The 12,023-nt window shown below is 44.9% G+C and overlaps 1 protein-coding gene across 22 annotated transcripts in view; it reads left to right on the top strand.

Annotated features, from left to right (window-relative positions):
• Window positions 1-12,023, top strand: part of NFYC (nuclear transcription factor Y subunit gamma) — a 72,382-nt gene that overhangs the window by 26,410 nt on the left and 33,949 nt on the right. For 14 of the 22 annotated variants that reach the window (XR_002345275.1, XR_002345273.1, XR_001303851.2 and 11 more), the window contains one exon: window positions 9,537-9,649. Coding sequence is in view for 18 of the 22 variants with exons in the window: in XM_021096976.1 (XP_020952635.1) it covers window positions 9,537-9,649 (113 nt within the window). In the remaining 4 variants the exon portion in view is untranslated. Of the gene's footprint in view, window positions 1-3,495; window positions 3,624-5,909; window positions 6,256-6,281; window positions 7,711-8,124; window positions 8,144-9,536; window positions 9,650-12,023 lie in introns of those variants that run through there. The other 8 variants (XR_002345274.1, XM_021096978.1, XM_021096982.1 and 5 more) reach the window with 4 other exon arrangements.

Genomic DNA, 12,023 nt, shown 5'->3' with positions numbered 1-12,023 from the left:
ATAGCTCTTTGTTTTAGGGTGTAATTTAGCTTGGACTACAGGAATTACTCTTTCTCCAGCTCATGTCAGAATTTTCTTTCAGGCTCAGAGTCTAAAAAACCAATTATTTGTTATTCTTCCTTCAAGAATTTATTTGCTTTCGGAGCTCCTGTCTTGGATCAGCGGTTAATGAACCCAACTAGTATCCACGAGGATGAGAGCTCGACCCCCGGCCTAGCTCAGTGGACCAAGGATCCAGTGTTGCCATGAGCAGTGGTGTAGGTCGCAGACTCAGCTTGGACCCTGCATTGCTGTGGCTGTGGTGTGTAGGCTGGTGGCTACAGCTCCAATTTGACCCGTAGCCTGGGAACCTCCATATGCTGAGGGTGTGGCCCTGAAAAGACAAAACTTTTTTTACTTTCATTAAGTTGGATGGTCAAAGAGATTAGATAGTATTTCTGTGGCCTCTTTCCTAATGGAGATTGAACAGGTGAGGAAGCAATGTAACAGCTATGGGATTTAGGGTAAGCTTTTCAACTTCTGGTGCCCAGTTTCCCCATCATTATATTATCTGCCCCTTTTTATTTTATTTTATTTTTTTTCTTTTTTACTGCTGTACCTGCAGCATGTGGAAGTTCCCCGGCCAAGGGTTGAATCAGAGCTGCAGCTGCAGCCTTTGCCACACCATGGCAACACCAGATCCAAGCTGCGTCTGCAACCTACACCATAGCTTTTGGCATGCCAGATACTTCACCCACTGAGTGAGGCTAGGGATTGAACCCACATCCTCACAGAGACAACGTCAGGTCCTTAACCCCCTGAGCCATAATGGGGACTCCTTATCTGACCCTTTTAAAAAAATAAGTAGCCAGATAGTATCTTTGATTTGTGAGTCCTATGGTTTCTGTTGTAACACTCGAACTCTGCTACTGTTGTAGCTTGAAAGAAAAAACCCTGGACAATGTAAGTGAATGGGGTTGCGGTCTTCCATCAGACTGAATTTATAAAAACAGCCTGCGTGCTAGATGTGGCCTGGAGGCTGAAGTTTGTGGACCTCTGCTTTCCAATACTTCGCTAAAATGCTTGGCTTTTTCCTCCATCCCGCTGACAGTGTTTTGTTGCTGCCAGATGCGTGGTGCATGTGTCACTTGTGTTGAGCGTCAGTGAAGGAGTGAGGAAGAAGGTGTGTGAAGATGTTCATGTATAATTTATTTTCCACAGAGACGTGTTTTTAAATATTCTGGTCACGCCTTCCTCTTAGTTTCATTGCTTATACCAGTTCCTCTGCCTTTTTTTTTTCCAGATATACCTCAACTATATTACGATCTAGCCCTTGTTTGAAAGAGTATGTTGCCGTAGCCAGTAAACAGAAACATGTTTCTGTTTTTGAAGAAAAGTGTTTCTGCTACCAGTTTTAAATTGTGTCTTTGTGAGCAGGTCTTTAGGGAGAGTAGCGTGCAGCCAGTTGCAACCCTTAGTCTTTTGGGAAGCACGATTTTTCCTGTAGGCAGTTTGAAAAGGGCCTTCATACTTAGCCTTTCAGAGCCAGAGACAGACATACCCTCAAACATTGAACTTGGCATTATTCAGGATTGGAGAAAAGGGTCTCAAATAAGGCTTCATTATTCATTCTTTTATTTAAAAAAAAAATTTTTTTTTTGTTTTTTGTCCTTTTACGGCGGCACCCGCGACATGTGGAGGTTCCCAGGCTAGGGGTCTAATCGGAGCTACAGCCGCAGCAAGGCCAGATCTGCACCTCGTCTACGACCTCCACCACAGCTCACGGCAACGCCGGATCCTTAACCCCTGAGCGAGGCCAGGGATCGAGCCCCACAACCTCATGGTTCCTAGTTGGATTCGTTTCCGCTGTGCCACGATGGGAACTCCTCATTATTCATTCTGACCCTTGTGGGGTACCGTGTAATAGCCTGCCACTGAGTATGACCGTAACTCAGTTATGATTGGAACGTAACTAGGCTTAGTGCTTTCTTGTTTCAGTAGAAACCTTAGATGAGCTTAAAGAAAGACTGTTGAACTGCCTTTTCTCTCTAGGCGCCCTGCCTTCCCTTGTATTCTTCCATTTGTCTCATCCTCAAGCAGTGAAATATAGGCCTTCCATACTAGGTCACCCCTTTGCTTTGGTCTTGGCATGTGGGTTCCGTATACATTGCTTCTGGAGTAGCTTGGAGTCTGGCCACCAGCTAGTAGGCATCAGAACAATTCACAAACATAGGACTTTCTATTTCTAGAACGGTGGTGGTTTTCTCCTCCTGAAGTTGCCAGTTGGAGGTTGATTTTATTGTGGAGAACACAAGCCTCCTCAAGGCTTGAGATGCTTTTTGGCCGTCGCGATTGGTGGCGGCATATGTCCTTAGGCACATCTGTACAGACATGAGAATCACCTTGCCTGTTGGTGGAATGGCTTTGTCGAGAAAAATCTCAGTTCTCAAATTTAGTTTTCACTTTTCTTTGTAGTTTGGAAGAACATCTAAAATATCAAGCACAATTTAGCTTAAATCCTAGTCCCTTTCATATTTATTCATATTAATTTCTTTCTTTCTCTTTGTATCTTATTCTCCTTTTGAGAGATAGCATCCCAGCAGTTTTAGCCAATTCACATGAAGAAGCCTGGAAGTAACCTTTGTTAAATACCTGAGCCGTACTGGAACAGAAAGTGCAGGTGGTAGTGCTGCTCATTGGGCAAAATAAAAAACATGCCATCTAATGACAGAGGAAAACATGATCAAAATGCGAGTCAAAAAAAAGGAGTGAAGAAGTTAATGTGCTTTGAACGTAGGAGATGCTTGATATATGTTAAATTGGAAACTCGTAGGAATGACCCCTGACACTCTCAGCCTGAAAGGCCTAAAGACTGCAAGTTGGATCGGGGCGGCGTGGGGGGCATCAAGGTGAAAGATGATACCAGTTTTTAGATTTGTTTCTCAGTCACAACTGTGCTAAGAGATATTTGCTTGCATTTGACAGTGAGCGTTATTTTTAGGTAAAATTTGACTACCTGGGATGGTGCAGCTCTAGTATTTTAATAGGAAGCAGCATTGGTCAAGGATTGGGCTTCATTTTAGGGGAGCTTCCTGCGGTCTTTTTCCCTTGAACAGTTGTTATGATGATGGTAGAGATTTAGGCATTACTTCCCAAAATATTTCTTTGGTTTTGCATACTTCAGAGAGCTGTATTGTGGGGTTTAGGCATATTATAAAGGACTTTTGCAGAGAGAGTGAGGTACATACCAAGAAATAAAGAGCTAAAGCCTAAAAGTACAGAGTTTTAGAAACTGGGGAGTATTGTCGTAAAACCTTGTGTTTCTTTGTATTTTATGAGGTTGATCATTTTGATACATCCTGTTCCATGTCCAGCATATCACTAAGGGAGGATTTGGCGAGAGTGATACCTAGTTGAAAGCAAGAGCTCGAAAGACTTCCAGGAGAGGCTCAAAGGAGGAACACTCGTCTTCCGGGATGTTTTGAAAACTGCCTAGGTCTCTTTTTCTTTCTTCAGGAATGATAAAGAGGAACTGGATATTAGAATGGCAGCTAGACTGTCTCCCCTGGAGTGATCTGATTGAGTCATCTCGTTTCCTCCATGGTTTTCTCCTTATCTTCCTGGCAGTGGATGATCAAGCAGAGGTATTTGTCCTGCCGTCCCCTGCTTGCTTATTGTCATTAAGTTTTCAAACTTTGCTAATCTCTTCTGGTCACCTTTCTGAAAAGGTTACGACTTTCAAAAAGTTTACTCTTGGGAATGGTATGCATTCGTGTGTCCAGCCTTCCAGTCTGCCTTGCAGCTTCCAAGACCTTTGTCTGTGTGTGTGTCCTCGTCTCTTTCCTGTTATGCTCTTTTATCTTAAATTCAGTTCGTCAAGTCAGGTGGATTTCTTTTGGGGGGGTGCACCTGAGGCATGTGGAAGTTCCCTGGGCCCGGGATCAAACTTGCCGCAACTGCAGCAACACTGGATCCTTAACCCACTGCGTCACAAGGGAACTTCCAAGCCAGGTGGGTTTCTTCTTTCCTTCCTTCCTTCCTTCCTTCCTCCTTCCTTTCTTTTTCATTTTTGGCCACCCTGTAGCATATGGAGTTCCCATACCAGGGATCATATCCGAGCTGCACTTGTGACCTAAGCCACATCCGTGGCAGTGCCGGATCCCTAACCCGCTGTGCTAGGCCAGGGATCGAACCTGCATCCCAGTGCTCCCAAGACACCGTCAATCTCGTTGAGCCACAGTGGGAACTCCTGATTTCTGATTGTAGTACTACTTACTTTAAAGGCAGAGAGAACCTCATTTATTCTGAACTTCCTAGAATAGTTTGTAGTCTCAATAAGACTTATTTCAGGGCCAGGTTTTCCAAAAGGTCTCTTTTTTCTTAGAAAGGCCATACGCAGTAACTGTCTCGATCCTTCATTCAGAAGCAATTACTTAGCAGACTTTGGGCTAGATGCTGTGAGGGATCCAAAGATGAATCATATTCAGGCCCTATCCATAAGGAACTTAGAAACCAGAAGGGGAAATGCGGTAAGAAACACACACCAATCACGACCTTCCGAGGTTATGTGGTGAGGGCAGAAGTGTAGATTAAGAAGCATAGTGAAGGTTCATAGGAATGAGTGATCAGTTGGGGTTATTTAGAGAAGGCATTTGGAGAGGTGGCAGTTGAGTTGAATATTGGAGAAATGGCCTTTTCTCGGTGGACTTTGATTCCTCCCATTCTAGCTCTGGGGGGAAGAAAAACTTTTTAAAACCAGTTGAAAGATAACGGGAATTGAGATTCCCTGTAGCAGCAGCCATTCAGTACTTGATCTGGGAGTTCCCCTCGTGGCGCAGTGGTTAACGAATCCGACTAGGAACCATGAGGTTGCAGGTTCGATCCCTGCCCTTGCTCAGTGGATTAAGGATCCGGCGTTGCCGTGAGCTGTGGTGTAGGTCACAGACGAGGCTCGGATACCGCGTTGCTGTGGTTCTGGCATAGGCTGGTGGCTACAGCTCCAATTCGACCCCTACCTTGGGAACCTCCGTATGCCTCGGGAGTGGCCCTAGAAAAGGCAAAAAGACAAAAAAAAAAAAAAAAAACTTGATCTGGTCTTTAAGTCTTTATTAGTTTAACAGTCAATTTTATTCAAATTTTTGTAAACTAATTAATGAACATGAATGATAAATCTAATATTAATGAATTAAATCTGGCAAATTCTGAACGTTTTCCATAGCGTCATCTAAGCTGATTTAGCTTAGTCTTACTGTATGTAAATAAGCTTACCTCGTGATAGTGGTAGCAGTGTAGCCCTGGATTGAAAATGATCCCCGAATATAAATCTTTCTTCCTTTTGTACACACCTTCGATGCTCTAAAGATGAACTTGACCTACTTTCCATAGGCTGTAGATACTGTAAATGGGCAACTTCTGTAGCAAAACCAACTCAGTTGCAATTAATGTGTTAATTATTAAAATAAGTGATAAGATTAACTAAGATTACTTCAGAGTTTTTCAATTTGTTGGGGTGTTTGTTGAGCAAAAGTTTTTTTATGATTAGGTTTTTTATTTTAATGTTAAGTTGTGCTACATTCAGAAAGTATTGAGAACACCAACGTGTTTGTTTGTTCATTTGTCTATTTTAGGGCTGCACCCTCAGCGTATGGAAGTTCCCAGGCTAGGGGGTGAATCGAAGCTGTAGCCACCGGCCTGTGCCACAGTTCACGGCAATGCTGGATTCTTTAACCTGCCGGGCCAGGGATCGCACCCTCGTCCTCATGGATGCTAATCAGCTTTGTTACTGCTGAGCCACAGTGGGAATTCCAGAACACCAGTGTGTTTTCGCAAAACCTGTTGCTTGAGATTTGGTCTGATTTTTAAAGTCCCATAATGAAGATTGCATCTGCTTTAAGGAAAGCCTTTTGAATAAAAGTACTCACCTTTTCTAGGAATTTACATTAGCAATTTATGTTCTTCCAAGAGAAATTAAAAGAACTGGCTACAGATCATCTCTGTGCAAAGATGCTAGAAAACATACCCCAGACCTTTTCTCTTCTTCGCGAAGAGGACCTCCCGTCCCTGCTGAGTAGAACACGGTACCTTTGCTTTTTGAAGTCAGGAATTTCTGAAAAGATGGAAAAATCATGAACCTTTTCACTCTGAATCCAAAGCTGAAATGACCCTTTGTTGTAAACTCAACTTAATGTGAAGAAGAACAGTCAGAGCTGCCTGAAGATGGGATGCCTTGCAGGGACCCGTGTCCCAGGCCTGTAGAGGGAGGAGCGCATGTTTAAGGTAAACGACCACTTAGGGTGGGATTGAGGGAGCAGAGCAGAGGTCGAAGTAGAGCTGTGAGCGTCTTGTAGAGGGCTGGCCTAGGTTGTTCTTAAGGCCCCCGCCTAGTCTTAAACTTCCACGATGCAGTAACACATAAAGGACATTTTTATTGACTTGAATTTTTTGCCATTATCCTGTGTGCGGTTTTCTAATTCTGATGGGCCTCTCAGGTAGAAACTTAACCTTTAATCCATTTGTCAGTTCCAGAAAGATTAGTTAACTTCTGTTTTGTGCCCAACCCCCTCTCCAGCAGTAGGTGGCTCTGCGCCAGCCGAAGATTCATTCATGATCTGTTCGTGACTGAACAGATGTTTGCGAACTGATTATGCCAGCACATCCCTAGTTGGGGCAATTCAGGGTTTAAAACCAGACTCTGCACAGATGGTTTTAAAAATGCTTCCTGAATCGTGTACCTTGGTAATGTTTGTGGGCAGAGCTCAGAGGACATTCAAAACTGGTTACCAGCTTTCTAAACCTCACAGACCTTGGCGCTCAAACAGACCTCCTTGTCATTCAATACAGGGATACCACACTGGCCGTTGTGCATCTTCCTGCTCTGACGGTAGCAGTTTTCATGGCAGATTCTGCTAAGCCTGTCCATAGGAAGGGCTAGATTCTTTTTAAAGTCTTTTGACAATTATTTTCCTTTCTAGAAAGATTTTATTTGCCTCCTTTTAAAAGGTTAGAGTGAATCTCACTCTCATCCTGTCCTGAGTACCTTGTAAGACTAGTAATACAAAGAAGTAATTAGACTTCTCTAGATGACCTTGATTTCTTTGTTCCTAGTACGCATAAGAGAATAGTCTGTAGGCCATGGGCATATGGCAAGTGAAAGTGTCATGGGAGCTGAGCTCACGGGGTCTTACTTGGTTATTTGGGACTCGGGATTTTATCCCGTCGCATCCCGCTGTGACTCAACACTCTTTACTTTAATTCCCTCCAGAAACTCCAAGATTGCATTGCTTCCTAGCACTTGAAGCGTGTCTGTTGATGTGCGGCGCTGCCTGGGCCTCCAGCCCCAGAAGTTGGCTCCAGACCTTTTCCCATTACATCATCACCCGCCAATGTCATTGCGCCAAAGGGAGCTCTGCTTTGAAGATTGCGCTCTCGTTTTCCTTCCCTTTCTTCTCATTCTTTCCTTTAAAGAGAAAAAGGAAAAAATCAAAGACCTGTAGGACAGTCTCAGGCAGTCATGTAGGAGTGGATCAAACGTCCTCACAGTCTAAAACTAGATTTATCAGCTTCATTCCACTCTGCCGATGGAGAGTGATCTGCCTAGCACCCGTCCCCCCAGAGCCTGGAAAGGAGCAGCTTGGTCACGTGACACCTGGCTTTGGTGCTCTTCTTTCAGCACCTTAGAATTAGTTCTTAATGACTTACACTGCTGTCTGCCAGCATCCTGTCACTGGCATGGTAAACCTTTTCAGATAATTTCCCAGAATAGAAAGTCTCAGGACATCACTAAGTTTCTTATTCTTTGTGTTTAATTAAACTGTTTCTTGGATTTAAGTATTTGCCAGATAAGCATTTAAGCCATCTGCAGTGTTTTACTTTCCCTCTGTAAATCTTTTAAGACAGGACAGTATTATCTGTATTTATAGCTGATGTGGGGATCCTTATTCATCTTCCCTCCCTCATCACAAAGCATTTGACCAAATGCAAGTTCTTTTTTTGCTTTTTAGGGCTGCACCTATGGCATATGGAGGTTCCCAGGCTAGGGGTTGAATTGGAGCTGCAGCCACTGGCCCACACCACAGCCACAGCAACTTGGGATCTGAGCCGCATCTGCAACCTACACCACGGCTCACGGCCGTGCTGGATCCCACAACCCACTGAGCGAGGCCAGGTATTGAACCCACATCCTCTTGGATACTAGTCAAATTTGTTTCCGCTGAGCCCCGATGGGAGCTCCTTTTTTTTCCCCCTCAGATGCAAGTTTTGACCCTCCTCTCTCTATCCTGAATTTAATTCTTCATTGTTTTTCACCCATCTTTAAAGCTTTCAGTTGATAATGTGCTTTTTTGGCTTTATGCCTAATAGCAAGGTTCAGGTAGGGAAAGACCTGGGAAGTAAATTGAGTTCAGAGACTTTGTGCCATCTGCTCAATTATTGGCCTAGGTTTCAGTGCTTTTGTGTTTTTGAGGCAGATTAGCTTGAGATTAGAAGGAGTGATAATCATCAGTTAACCACAAAGAAATTGGGCCTCAGTGTCTAAAACAAAGTATAAACTTGGCTCTTACTTTAAGACTTTGGGTTTACTTTTCTTTCTTTTTTTTGTCTTTGGTCCCTTTTTAGAGCCATACCCGCGGCATATGGAGGTTCCCAGGCTAAGGGTCTAAATTGGAGCTGTAGCTGCCGACCTACACCCACAGCCACAGCAATGTCAGATCCTGAACCCACAGAGCGAGGCCAGGGATCAAACCCGCAACCTCATGGTTCAAAGTCGGATTCGTTTCCGCTGCGCCACGATGGGAACTCCAGGGTTACCTTTCTGTATGGTATGACTCACTGAAGACCCTTAGTGTATGTGCTGCAAGCTGCATGGAGTGTGAGAAGCCGTGCAGAGCTTGAAAACCATTGTAGAGAATGACACTGAAAATTACAGACCAGACTAGGGCAGCCACGTGCCTTTTCTTTTCTTTTTTCTTTCTTTTTTTTTTTTTTTTTGCCATTTCTTGGGCCGCTCTCGTGGCATATGGAGGTTCCCAGCTAGGGGTCAAATCGGAGCCGTAGCCGCTGGCCTACGCCAGAGCCACAGCAACTCGGGATCTGAGCCTCGTCTGCGACCTACACCACAGTTCACGGCAATGCCGGATCCTTTAACCCACTGAGCAAGGCCAGGGACCAAACCCGCAACCTCATGGTTCCTAGTCGCATTTGCTAACCACTGAGCCACGACGGGAATTCCCATGTGTCTTTTCTTTTTCTTCCCAAGATGAGACATTAAAAGTCCTGGATTCGCATTAGGATTTCAGTTTGGATTTCTAGCAGGTTTAGATTTTCTGGTTGGACGCCCTTGCTAGTCTCTGTGGCATAAGCTGGATAGAAGGGAAACTTCTCTCAGTTTTGTAAAGGCTTAAGTTTGTGTGGAAAAACCTCTTTAGCACAATCGCATACCATCTCAGACTGAAAAATTGAATGAATTAGTGAAAACATTTACAAGAAAAGATATAAAACTGGGCAGAAAATCTGATTTTTTTATTGTTTCTAATGTATTTCATGTATGTGTTTGTTTTTAGTTGTCAGAATGTCCACAGAAGGAGGATTTGGTGGTACTAGCAGCAGTGATGCCCAGCAAAGCTTGCAGTCCTTCTGGCCTCGTGTCATGGAAGAAATCCGGAATTTGACAGTGGTAAGGAGGAATGAGAAACTGTTAAAGAGCGTGAAGAGCTTTGAGACGAATAATCCAAATTTAGACTTAAAGCAGTGTAATTTTTTCATACTTTTTAGTTTTTTAATTACTTGGTGAATTTAGTTACATTTATAGGTGTCCAGTGATCCTCACAACCAGATTTTACAGCATTTCCATCCCATGGACTAAAGCTGTTTAATCTCAAGCACATTTACAAAGGCGGAGTTCATTCCCGACCCTTGCATAGAAAACGAAAATATAATCTACCTTAGGTGAGGTAACTGAAAGAGTTGTTTGTTTGTTTGTTTGTTTTTTGGTCTTTTCTAGGGCCACATCCACAGCATATGGAGGTTCCCAGGATAGGGGTCGAATTGGAGCTGGAGACACCGACCTACGCCACAGCCACAGCAACTCGGGAACTGAGCCTTGTCTGCGACCTACACCACAGCTCATGGCAATGCCGGATCCTTAACCCACTGAGCAAGGCCAGGGATCCAACCCACAAAAAAGGGTTTTTTAATATCTTAGTGGCTTTCCTTAGGCGTGTGTATGTATAGTGGATGCTTTGACTTGGTTGACTTGGAAATAATTTAATGTGAGGCATTCTTTTTTCACTTTTTAGGGCCGCACCCTTGGCGTATGGAAATTCCCAGGCTTAGGGTTGCATTGGAGCTGCAGCTGCTAGCATACACCACAGCCACAGCAACACAGGATCCGAGCCGTGTCTGTGACCTACGCCACAGCTCATGGCAATGCTGGATCCTTAACCCACTGAGCGAGGTCAGGGATCAAACCCACATTCTCAGTGATACTAGTCAGGCTCGTTTCCACTGAGCCGCAAGGGAACTCCAGAGGCATAGCTGTTAGAGCATGCAGACAAGTAGAGCTTACTTTCTTCCTCCAGTAGCTGTAGCTCATTTCTTAGGCCTGATTTAGTGACCCTGCCGGATCTCTAGGATCTGGCGAAAACTATCAGGCAGTCTCTTCAGCAGCAGATCTGTTGTTGTAAGCAGGCATTCTTTCCAGGTGTTAAAAGATAAACTTAGGAGTTCCTATTGTGGTTCAGTGGGTTAAGAACCCCACATCATGTCCCTGAGGATGCAGGTTTGATCCCTGGCCTCGCTCAGTGGGTAGGGATTTGGCGTTGCCACAAGCTGTGGCATAGGTCGAAGACGTGGCTGGGATCTGGCGTTGCTGTGGCTGCGATATAGGCCAATAGCTGCAGCTCCCATTCGACCTCTGGTCTGGGAACGTCCATATGCCTCAGCTGCGCCATAAGAAGAAGAAAAACAAAATGATACACTGAGGTTAGGGTTTCTTAACCAGCAGCATTATTGACATTTTGGGACGGATTCTTCTGTGTCATGAGAGGCTGTTCTGTGCATCATGGGGTGTTTAGCAGCAGCCCTGGCCTCCGAGTCACCAGGCGCCAGCAGTGCTCCTCTTCCGGTTGTGACAACCAAAAGCGTCTCTAGACCTTGGCAGACGTCCTGGGGGTGGGGGTGGGGTGATGAAATCATCCCCTGCTGAGCACCACTGACTCGGAGGAATCCAAGAAAACCCTGACCCTCAAGGAGCACAATGTGGCCGTTTCATCCAGAGCGATTTATTCAATTAGTGTGTATTAAATACTCGCCGTGTCAGGCGCAGTGATGAAGCTGAAACAGTGAAAGTCAAAATGCTTAGAGAGTGAAGACGACGTGGCACCTGTTCCTCCCTGTTGAGTTAGGGTGGCTTTAAGTCAAGGGGACAGTTTGGTTAGGTCTTGAACTATGGGTGAGCACTCGCCAGATGGAAAGACCTGCTTTGGCCGAGAGAAGGGCGTTCATAAAGGCAGGGAGGCCCGGAGGGAGAGCCTTCCTTTAGAGGGACAACTGGAAGCGCCTGTGTGGGTGGGGGTAAGGCTAGGGACTGGAGCAAAGTGGCCTGACAGTGGTAGCAGGAAGTGAGACCCGTTAGAATTGGAATGTTTTCAGAGTGTGGTGGCGTATCCTTAATGAAGAGGTTCCCTTTGGTGTCATTTCAGCAAAAACTGAAGGAGCTTCTGTGTTGGGTGTATCATTCCTGCCCTCAGGGTATCAGCATCCTGGCAGGGCAAACACGGGATTCCTTTCTAATGTAGAACTCATGTTGCAGTTTCTTAGTTTCTGATCTTTAACTTCTAACTGCATGGTCAGTTTATGCACCTGTCGTGGCTGTGCTAGTTACCGTGGATCCAGCAGTGAACCACACAGACAGAATCATTGCACTCACAACATGTATTCTGGTGAGAGAGACGGACTTTAAACAAGTAAAGAACTGGCGTTCCCGTTGTGGCTCAGTGGTTAACGAATCCGACTAGGAACCATGAGGTTGCGGGTTCAATCCCTGCCCT

Source organism: Sus scrofa, chromosome 6, assembly GCF_000003025.6.
Source record: "Sus scrofa isolate TJ Tabasco breed Duroc chromosome 6, Sscrofa11.1, whole genome shotgun sequence".
Classification (NCBI taxonomy): Eukaryota; Metazoa; Chordata; class Mammalia; order Artiodactyla; family Suidae; genus Sus; species Sus scrofa.
Note: the sequence above shows the minus strand (reverse complement) of the source record. Positions and strands in the feature narration are given on the sequence as shown.